We start from the raw sequence: 11,752 nt of genomic DNA on the forward strand, positions 1-11,752 counted from the left end.
ATTATCATACTCTGAAATCTGCCATTATCATACTCTGATATCTGCCATTATCGGCTATGACCATACTCTGATATCTACTATTATCATACTCTGATATCTGCCATTATCATACTCTGATATCTGCCCTGACCATACTCTGATATCTGCCATTATCATACTCTGATATCTGCCCTGACCATACTCTGATATCTGCCATTATCATACTCTGATATCTGCCATTATCATACTCTGATATCTGCCATTATCATACTCTGATATCTGCCATTATCATACTCTGATATCTGCCCTGACCATACTCTGATATCTGCCCTGACCATACTCTGATATCTGCCCTGACCATACTCTGATATCTGCCATTATCATACTCTGATATCTGCCATTATCATACTCTGATATCTGCCTTTATCATACTCTGATATCTGCCATTATCATACTCTGATATCTGCCATTATCATACTCTGATATCTGCCATTATCATACTCTGAAATCTGCCATTATCATACTCTGATATCTGCCATTATCATACTCTGAAATCTGCCATTATCATACTCTGAAATCTGCCATTATCATACTCTGATATCTGCCATTATCGGCTATGACCATACTCTGATATCTGCTATTATCATACTCTGATATCTGCCATTATCATACTCTGATATCTGCCCTGACCATACTCTGATATCTGCCATTATCATACTCTGATATCTGCCCTGACCATACTCTGATATCTGCCATTATCATACTCTGATATCTGCCATTATCATACTCTGATATCTGCCATTATCATACTCTGATATCTGCCATTATCATACTCTGATATCTGCCATTATCATACTCTGATATCTGCCATTATCATACTCTGATATCTGCCATTATCATACTCTGATATCTGCCATTATCATACTCTGATATCTGCCATTATCATACTCTGAAATCTGCCATTATCATACTCTGATATCTGCCATTATCGGCTATGACCATACTCTGATATCTGCTATTATCATACTCTGATATCTGCCATTATCATACTCTGATATCTGCCCTGACCATACTCTGATATCTGCCATTATCATACTCTGATATCTGCCCTGACCATACTCTGATATCTGCCATTATCATACTCTGATATCTGCCATTATCATACTCTGATATCTGCCATTATCATACTCTGATATCTGCCATTATCATACTCTGATATCTGCCCTGACCATACTCTGATATCTGCCCTGACCATACTCTGATATCTGCCATTATCATACTCTGATATCTGCCATTATCATACTCTGATATCTGCCTTTATCATACCCTGGTATCTGCCATTATCTGCTATGACCATACTGTGGTATCTGCCATTATCATACTCTGATATCTATCATTATCATACTCTGATATCTATCATTACCATACTCTGGTATCTGCCCTGACCATACTCTGATATTGATCATTATCATACTCTGATATCTGCCTTTATCATACTCTATCTGCCATTATCTGCTATGACCATACCCTGGTATCTGCCATTATCTGCTATGAGCATACTCTGGTATCTGCCATTATCATACTCTGATATCTATCATTATCATACTCTGGTATCTGCCCTGACCATACTCTGATATCGATCATTAGGAGAATGATTACATTTTATCACCCCAGTTTCTCTACAATAACAAGTTACACCCATGGTTGGCTGGCATGACCTGATGTGATGGTAGCACAAACAAGATGCAAATTCATTGTGAGCAAATTATTTAGTCATCTTCTGAGGAAATCAGCAAACATGTGACATTATTAGGTAATGCTCAGCTGGCACTTGCCCCCTCTGTGTTTTGCATCACCTCTATGTATCCTGTATCACTTTCCCAGAGTCAAGCCTGAGTGTGACCCGGAGCCTGGAGTGTACACAGAGTAATGTACACATACATGCAAAGTATATATATATATATATATATATATATATATATATATATATATATATATATATATATATAGTAATACACATGTTTGTGTATATATTTATTACACAAATGCATACATGTAATAATAATAATAATAATAATAATAATGTATTTATCTTATGTATTTTACTCACTTGTATAGGGCCATTAAGTCATCAGGGCGTTACAGACATCAGACACAAATATATAATAGCGTGTACACAGTGTGATATACGCAGGAATATATACTGTATACTGTGAACCGGTCATTCTATATAAACACAAGTAGTATGATACATATGACATACACTAGACAGCTGCTGATACAATGTTTACTGCACATGTCCCCTGTCCCCTCAGAGATTAGTGCATAGTATGTGACACATGACAGGGAACTCTCCGCCACGGTCCCGGGAACACCCCGCCACGGTCCCGGGAACACCCCGCCACGGTCCCGGGAACACCCCGCCACGGTCCCGGGAACTTTCCGTATCTGACAACCCCCTTGTTCCGAACTCAGGAAAGATTCTCCTCACCTGCATGAAATGGTTAACTCCACTTTGGTAGCTGGGATGCTTGCGCTGAAGGGGTTAAAGTCCCCCAGAGAGGCCGTATTCCTAAAGCCGAAATCCATTTCGACCCCCAGTTTATCCGGTCCGAACATGAGGAGCGGCGGAGAGTTTGTGGAAGAACCTGAGGTGAGCGGAAAGGAAGAGCCGCGGCGGCACTCGCTCCTGTCAGCTATGGGACGCGGCGCGCAGTGCAGGCTCCACACTGAGGAGGCGGGGGCGGGGGCGGGCACAGGCAGACAGGCACAGGCAGACAGGCACAGGCAGACAGGCACAGGCAGACAGGCACAGGCAGACAGGCACAGGCAGACAGGCACAGGCAGACAGGCACAGGCAGACAGGCACTCGGCGGTGCCCTCCTCGTGTGGAGGAATTCCCCCGTCCTCCTCCACCCTGGAGACGTCAGCCGGACACAGCCATGGTAGCTGAGCTCGGCCCGTGCTTCTGCTGCTCCTCAGGGCTAACGGTGTCTTCTGTAGGAGCCCTAGGCGACGCCGACAAGGTGGCTTCTCACTCAGCTGTGTCTTCTTCCTACACAATTATTACAGTTCTCACAAGTTTAACCCATTAAGCCCCGAGGGTGGTTTGCATGTTAAGGGGTTAAATGGCAGAAAAAATTGGCGTGGGCTCCCGCGCAATTTTCTCCGCCAGAGTAGTAAAGCCAGTGACTGAGGGCAGATATTAATAGCCTGGAGAGGGTCCACGGTTATTGGCCCCCCACCCGGCTAAAAATATCTGCCCCCAGCCACCCCAGAAAAGGCACATCTGGAAGATGCGCCTAATCTGGCACTTGGCCACTCTCTTCCCATTCCCGTGTAGCGGTGGGATATGGGGTAATGAAGGGTTAATGCCACCTTGCTATTGTAAGGTGACATTAAGCCAGATTAATAATGGAGAGGCGTCAATTATGACACCTATCCATTATTAATCCAATACTAGTAAAGGGTTAAAAAAATACACAAACACATTATTAAACATTATTTTTATGAAATAAAAACAAAGGTTGTTGTAATATTTTATTGAACGTCCAATCCAATCACTGAAGACCCTCATTCTGTAACAAAAAAACATAATAAACCAACAATATCCTTACCTTCCGCAGATCTGTAAAGTCCAACGATGTAAATCCATCTGAAGGGGTTAAAATATTTTGCAGCCACGAGCTTTGCTAATGCAACATTGCTCATGTCTGCAAAACCCCGGGGAATGTAGGTAAAGTAGGTCAATGACCTATATTTACCTGCATTTGCGGTGAGGCGCCCTCTGCTGGCTGTTCCTAGATCGTGGGAACTGTCCTAGAAAGCTCCCAGGCTCGAGATCATAAGAGGGCGCCCTCTACTGGTTGTCCTCATATGAACTCGAGCCAGGGAGCTTTCTAGGAAGCAATAGCAAGGTGGCATTAACCCTTCATTACCCCATATCCCACCGCTACACGGGAATGGTAAGAGAGTGGCCAAGTGCCAGAATAGGCGCATCTTCCAGATGTGCCTTTTCTGGGGTGGCTGAGGGAAGGTGTTTTTACCAGGGGGGGGGCAATAACCATGGACCCTCTCCAGGCTATTAATATCTGCCCTCAGTCACTGGCTTTACCACTCTGGCAGAGAAAATTGTGCGGGAGCCCACGCCAATTTTTTCTGCCATTTAACCCCTTAATTTACTAGCTAGAACGGCCAAATTTTGCATAGACACACTACTCACATTAGTAGTGTGGAATATGCAAAAAAATGGTGATATGAGGAGATGGTTTACTGTATGTAACCCATGTCTCATATCATGTCGGGTTTAGGAAGGAGATAGCAAAAGCCAGTAATTGAATTACCGGCTTTAAAGCTGTCTAGCGCTGGAAGAAATATTAACCCCTCTGTGACCTTAGACGTACTATCCCGTCGAGGTGCCCTGGGCTTATCTGACCCTGGACGGGATAGTACGTCATAGCCGATCGGCCGCGCTCACGGGGGGAGCGCGGCCGATCGCGGCCGGGTGTCAGCTGCTTATCGCAGCTGACATCCGGCACTATGTGCCAGGAGCGGTCACGGACCGCCCCCGGCACATTAACCCCTGGCACACCGCGATCAAAGATGATCGCGATGTGCCGGCGGTGCAGGGAAGCACCGCGCAGGGAGGGGGCTCCCTGCGGGCTTCCCTGAGCCCCCCGCAGCAACGCGATGTGATCGCGTTGCTGCGAGGGTCTCCTCACCTCCCTCCCTGCTCGAGCCCCGGATCCAAGATGGCCGCGGATCCGGGTCCTGCAGGGAGGGAGGTGGCTTCACAGAGCCTGCTCAGAGCAGGCACTGTGAAGCCTGCAGCGCTGCTCTCAGATCAGTGATCTGACAGAGTGCTGTGCAAACTGTCAGATCACTGATCTGTGATGTCCCCCCCTGGGACAAAGTTAAAAAGTTAAAAAAAAATTTTCCAAATGTGTAAAAAAAATAAAAAAAAATATTCCAAAATAATGAAAAAAAAAAAAAAAATATTATTCCCATAAATACATTTCTTCATCTAAATAAAAAAAAAAAACCAATAAAAGTACACATATTTAGTATCGCCGCGTCCGTAACGACCCGACCTATAAAACTGTCCCACTAGTTAACCCCTTCAGTAAACACCGTAAGAAAAAAAAAAAAAAACGAGGCAAAAAACAACGCTTTATTATCATACCGCCGAACAAAAAGTGGAATAACACGCGATCAAAAGGACAGATATAAATAACCATGGTACCGCTGAAAGCGTCATATTGTCCCGCAAAAAAAGAGCCGCCATACAGCATCATCAGCAAAAAAATAAAAAAGTTATAGTCCTGAGAATAAAGCGATGCAAAAATAATTATTTTTTCTGTAAAATAGTTTTTATCGTATAAAAGCACCAAACCATAAAAAAATGATATAAATGAGGTATCGCTGTAATCGTACTGACCCGAAGAATAAAACTGATTTATCAATTTTACCAAACGCGGAACGGTATAAACGCCTCCCCCAATAGAAATTCATGAATAGCTGGCTTTTGGTCATTCTTCCTCACAAAAATCGGAATAAAAAGCGATAAAAAAATGTCACGTGCCCAAAAATGTTTTCAATAAAAACGTCAACTCGTCCCGCAAAAAACAAGACCTCACATGACTCTGTGGACCAAAATATGGAAAAATTATAGCTCTCAAAATGTGGTATTGCAAAAAATATTTTTTGCAATAAAAAGGGTCTTTCAGTGTGTGACGGCTGCCAATCATAAAAATCCGCTAAAAAACTCGCTATAAAAGTAAATCAAACCCCCCTTCATCACCTCCTTAGTTAGGGAAAAATAAAAAAAATGTATTTATTTCCATTTTCCCATTAGGGCTAGGGTTAGGGCTAGGATTAGGGTTAGGGCTAGGGTTAGGGCTAGGGTTAGGGCTAGGGCTAGGGTTAGGGCTAGGGTTAGGGCTAGGGTTAGGGCTAGGGCTAGGGTTAGGGCTAGGGTTAGGGTTAGGGCTAGGGTTAGGGCTAGGGTTAGGGTTAGGGTTAGGGTTAGGGCTAGGGTTAGGGCTAGGGTTAGGGCTAGGGTTAGGGTTAGGGTTAGGGCTAGGGTTAGGGCTAGGGTTAGGGTTAGGGCTAGGGTTAGGGTTAGGGTTAGGGCTAGGGTTAGGGCTAGGGTTAGGGCTAGGGTTAGGGTTAGGGTTGGGGCTACAGTTAGGGTTGGGGCTAAAGTTAGGGTTAGGGTTTAGATTACATTTACAGTTGGGAATAGGGTTGGGATTAGGGTTAGGGGTGTGTCAGGGTTAGAGGTGTGGTTAGGGTTACCATTGGAATTAGGGTTAGGGGTGTGTTTAGATTAGGGTTTCAGTTATAATTGGGGGGTTTCCACTGTTTCGGCACATCAGGGGCTCTCCAAACACGACATGGCGTCCGATCTCAATTCCAGCCAATTCTGCGTTGAAAAAGTAAAACAGTGCTCCTTCCCTTCCGAGCTCTCCTGTGTGCCCAAACAGGGGTTTACCCCAACATATGGGGTATCAGCGTACTCAGGACAAATTGGACAACAACTTTTGTGGACCAATTTCTCCTGTTACCCTTGGGAAAATACAAAACTGGGGGCTAAAAAATAATTTTTGTGGGAAAACAAAAAGATATTTTATTTTCACGGCTCTGCGTTATAAACTGTAGTGAAACACTTGGGGGTTCAAAGTTCTCACAACACATCTAGATAAGTTCATTGAGGGGTCTAGTTTCCAATATGGGGTCACTTGTGGGGGGTTTCTACTGTTTAGGTACATTAGGGGCTCTGCAAACGCAATGTGACGCCTGCAGACCATTCCATCTAAGTCTGCATTCCAAATGGCGCTCCTTCCCTTCCGAACCCTCCCATGCGCCCAAACGGTGGTTCCCCCCCACATATCGGGTATCAGCGTACTCAGGACAAATTGGACAACAACATTTAGGGTCCAATTTCTCCTGCTAACCTTGGAAAAATACAAAACTGGGGGCTAAAATATAATCTTTGTGGAAAAAAAAATATTTTTTATTTGCATGGCTCTGCGTTATAAACTGTAGTGAAATACTTGGGGGTTCAAAGCTCTCACAACACATCAAGATGAGTTCCTTAGGGGGTCTACTTTCCAAAATGGTGTCACTTGTGGGGGGTTTCTACTGTTTAGGTACATTAGGGGCTCTGCAAACGCAATGTGACGCCTGCAGACCATTCCATCTAAGTCTGCATTCCAAATGGCGCTCCTTCCCTTCCGAACCCTCCCATGCGCCCAAACGGTGGTTCCCCCCCCACATATGGGGTATCAGCGTACTCAGGACAAATTGGACAACAACTTTTGGGGTCCAATTTCTCCTGTTACCCTAGGGAAAATACAAAACTGGGGGCTAAAAAATAATTTTTGTGGGAAAAAAATTTTGTTTTATTTTTATGGCTCTGCATTATAAACTTCTGTGAAGCCCTTGGTGGGTCAAAGTGCTCACCACACATCCAGATAAGTTCCTTAGGGGGTCTACTTTCCAAAATGGTGTCACTTGTGGGGGGTTTCAATGTTTAGGCACATCAGTGGCTCTCCAAACGCAACATGGCGTCCCATCTCAATTCCTGTCAATTTTGCATTGAAAAGTCAAACGGCGCTCCTTCCCTTCCGAGCTCTCCCATGCGCCCAAACAGTGGTTTACTGCCACATATGGGGTATCAGCGTACTCGGGACAAATTGGACAACAACTTTTGAGGTCCAATTTCTTCTCTTACCCTTGGAAAAATAAAAAATTGGGGGCAAAAATATAATTTTTGTGAAAAAATATGATTTTTTATTTTTACGGTTCTGCATTATAAACTTCTGTGAAGCACTTGGTGGGTCAAAGTGCTCACCACACCTCTAGATAAGTTCCTTAGGGGGTCTACTTTCCAAAATGGTGTCACTTGTGGGGGGTTTCAATGTTTAGGCACATCAGTGGCTCTCCAAACGCAACATGGCGTCCCATCTCAATTTCTGTCAATTTTGCATTGAAAAGTCAAACTGCGCTCCTTCCCTTCCGAGCTCTCCCATGCGCCCAAACAGTGGTTTACTGCCACAGATGGGGTATCAGCGTACTCAGGACAAATTGGACAACAACTTTTGAGGTCCAATTTCTTCTCTTACCCTTGGAAAAATAAAAAATTGGGGGCAAAAATATAATTTTTGTGAAAAAATATGATTTTTTATTTTTACGGTTCTGCATTATAAACTTCTGTGAAGCACTTGGTGGGTCAAAGTGCTCACCACACATCCAGATAAGTTCCTTAGGGGGTCTACTTTCCAAAATGGTGTCACTTGTGGGGGGTTTCAATGTTTAGGCACATCAGTGGCTCTTCAAACGCAACATGGCGTCCCATCTCAATTTCTGTCAATTTTGCATTGAAAAGTCAAACTGCGCTCCTTCCCTTCCGAGCTCTCCCATGCGCCCAAACAGTGGTTTACTGCCACATATGGGGTATCAGCGTACTCAGGACAAATTGGACAACAACTTTTTGGGTCCAATTTCTCCTGTTACCCTTGGTAAAATAAAACAAATTGGAGCTGAAGTAAATTTTTTGTGTAAAAAAGTTAAATGTTCATTTTTATTTAAACATTCCAAAAATTCCTATTAAACACCTGAAGGGTTAATAAACTTCTTGAATGTGGTTTTGAGCACCTTGAGGGGTGCAGTTTTTAGAATGGTGTCACACTTGGGCATTTTCTATCATATAGACCCCTCAAAATGACTTCAAATGAGACGTGGTCCCTAAAAAAAAATGGTGTTGTAAAAATGAGAAATTGCTGGTCAACTTTTAACCCTTATAACTCCCTAACAAAAAAAAAATTGGTTCCAAAATTATGCTGATGTAAAGGAGACATGTGGGAAATGTTACTTATTAAGTATTTTGTGTGACATATCTCTGTGATTTAATTGCATAAAAATTCAAAGTTTGAAAATTGCGAAATTTTCAAAATTTTCGCCAAATTTCTGTTTTTTTCACAAATAAACGCAGGTACTATCAAAGAAATTTTACCACTATCATGAAGTACAATATGTCACGAGAAAACAATGTCAGAATCACCAGGATCCGTTGAAGCGTTTCGGAGTTATAACCTCATAAAGGGACAGTGGTCAGGATTGTAAAAATTGGCCTGGTCATTAACGTGCAAACCACCCTTGGGGGTAAAGGGGTTAATATATACAGTTAGGGCCAGAAATATTTGGACAGTGACACAATTTTCGCGAGTTGGGCTCTGCATGCCACCACATTGGATTTGAAATGAAACCTCTACAACAGAATTCAAGTGCAGATTGTAACGTTTAATTTGAAGGGTTGAACAAAAATATCTGATAGAAAATGTAGGAATTGTACACATTTCTTTACAAACACTCCACATTTTAGAAGGTCAAAAGTAATTGGACAAATAAACATAACCCAAACAAAATATTGTTATTTTCAATATTTTGTTGCAAATCCTTTGGAGGCAATCACTGCCTTAAGTCTGGAACCCATGGACATCACCAAACGCTGGGTTTCCTCCTTCTTAATGCTTTGCCAGGCCTTTACAGCCGCAGCCTTCAGGTCTTGCTTGTTTGTGGGTCTTTCCGTCTTAAGTCTGGATTTGAGCAAGAAAAAAATGCATGCTCAATTGGGTTTAGATCTGGAGATTGACTTGTCCATTGCAGAATGTTCCACTTTTTGGCACTCATGAACTCCTGGGTAGCTTTGGCTGTATGCTTGGGGTCATTGTCCATCTGTACTATGAAGCGCCGTCCAATCAACTTTGCAGCATTTGGCTGAATCTGGGCTGAAAGTATATCCTGGTACACTTCAGAATTCATCCGGCTACTCTTGTCTGCTCTTATGTCATCAATAAACACAAGTGACCCAGTGCCATTGAAAGCCATGCATGCCCATGCCATCACGTTGCCTCCACCATGTTTTACAGAGGATGTGGTGTGCCTTGGATCATGTGCCGTTCCCATTCTTCTCCAAACTTTTTTCTTCCCATCATTCTGGTACAGGTTGATCTTTGTCTCATCTGTCCATAGAATACTTTTCCAGAACTGAGCTGGCTTCTTGAGGTGTTTTTCTGCAAATTTAACTCTGGCCTGTCTATTTTTGGTATTGATGAATGGTTTGCATTTAGATGTGAACCCTTTGTATTTACTGTCATGGAGTTTTCTCTTTACTGTTGACTTAGAGACAGATACACCTACTTCACTGAGAGTGTTCTGGACTTCAGTTGATGTTGTGAACGAGTTCTTCTTCACCAAATTAAGTATGCGGCGATCATCCACCACTGTTGTCATCCGTGGACGCCCAGGCCTTTTTGAGTTCCCAAGCTCACCAGTCAATTCCTTTTTTCTCAGAATGTACCCAACTGTTGATTTTGCTACTCCAAACATGTCTGCTATCTCTCTGATGGATTTTTTCTTTTTTTTCAGCCTCAGGATGTTCTGCTTCACCTCAATTGAGAGTTCCTTTGACCGCATGTTGTCTGCTCACAGCAACAGCTTCCAAATGCAAAACCACACACCTGGAATCCACCCCTGACCTTTTAACTACTTCATTGATTACAGGTTAACGAGGGAGACGCCTTCAGAGTTAATTGCAGCCCTTAGAGTCCATTGTCCAATTACTTTTGGTCCCTTGAAAAAGAGGACGCTATGCATTACAGAGCTATGATTCCTAAACCCTTTCTCCGATTTGGATGTGGAAACTATCATATTGCAGCTGGGAGTGTGCACTTTCAGCCCATATTACATATATAATTTTATTTCTGAACATGTTTTTGTAAACAACTAAAATAACAAAACTTGTGTCACTGTCCAAATATTTCTGGCCCTAACTGTATATATATATATATATATATGTGTGTCTCACTGACATATATATATATATATATCTAATATATAATTGCCTAGAATACTACTTCCTGCAATTTGTGCCAACTTCCTGTCCGGAGCTAATGTCCGGAGCTAATGTCCGGAGCTAATGTCCGGAGATAAGTGACGTCAACAGTGTCCAGTGTCTGATTGGTTGTCGCCTGCTGCGAGCGACCAATCAGAAACGTGCCGTACTGTGACACACTCCGCCCGCCATTTTGGTGTGATTTTTGAATTTTTACCTCACAGCAAGTTTCTACTGCGTGGAGGCGGGCCCAGTGACGTTGCTCTTCAAGCTCCTGCCGAATTTCGTCAAAAAAATGATAATACCATTTACCAAAACTATATATATTTAGTTGTGAAGTGGTTCAGTGACATTTTCACACCAATTTTGAACTTTTGTTTGGTGTTTTCTCCATATACTGCCTATTATTTTTGTTCTTTCTTACTATTATTTATTAATTGTATTATTCTTACATTTGAATAAATAAAGTATATATGGATTCTAGACTCCTGATTCTTTAGAATCGGGCTGCCATCTAGTATATATATATATATATATATATATATATATATATATATATATATACCTATTCTATGTGTACACATTTATTCTACCTATTCTACTGGAAGCTGTCAGTGTGATTTTACTGTACACCGCACTGAATTGCCGGCTTTTCTCTCTAACAGCGCTGCATATTTCTCGCACCAGGAGATGGAACAGGATCCTTGATGCAAACAACTGGCTAAGACGATGGTGCAGACAACAAGGATTTGGATTCCTGGACCACGGTGTGAATTACTGGTATGATGGACTCCTCGCCAGAGACGGACTACACCTCAACAAACCTGGGAAACACACATTCGCCAGAAGACTCGCTACACTCATCAGGAGGGCGTT

The 11,752-nt window shown here is 42.7% G+C and overlaps 1 protein-coding gene across 1 annotated transcript in view; it reads right to left on the bottom strand.

Moving 5' to 3' along the window:
- CPNE8 (copine 8) overlaps positions 1–2,863 on the bottom strand; it is a 545,271-nt gene extending 542,408 nt beyond the window's left edge. Inside the window, exon 1 of the mRNA XM_069764995.1 lies at positions 2,471–2,863. Coding sequence (XP_069621096.1) covers positions 2,471–2,598 — 128 coding nt within the window. The 5' untranslated portion in view covers positions 2,599–2,863. The remainder of the gene's footprint in view (positions 1–2,470) is intronic.
- Between the last annotated feature and the right edge of the window lie 8,889 nt (positions 2,864–11,752).

This window comes from Ranitomeya imitator, chromosome 4 (genome assembly GCF_032444005.1).
Source record: "Ranitomeya imitator isolate aRanImi1 chromosome 4, aRanImi1.pri, whole genome shotgun sequence".
In the NCBI taxonomy this organism is placed as follows: Eukaryota; Metazoa; Chordata; class Amphibia; order Anura; family Dendrobatidae; genus Ranitomeya; species Ranitomeya imitator.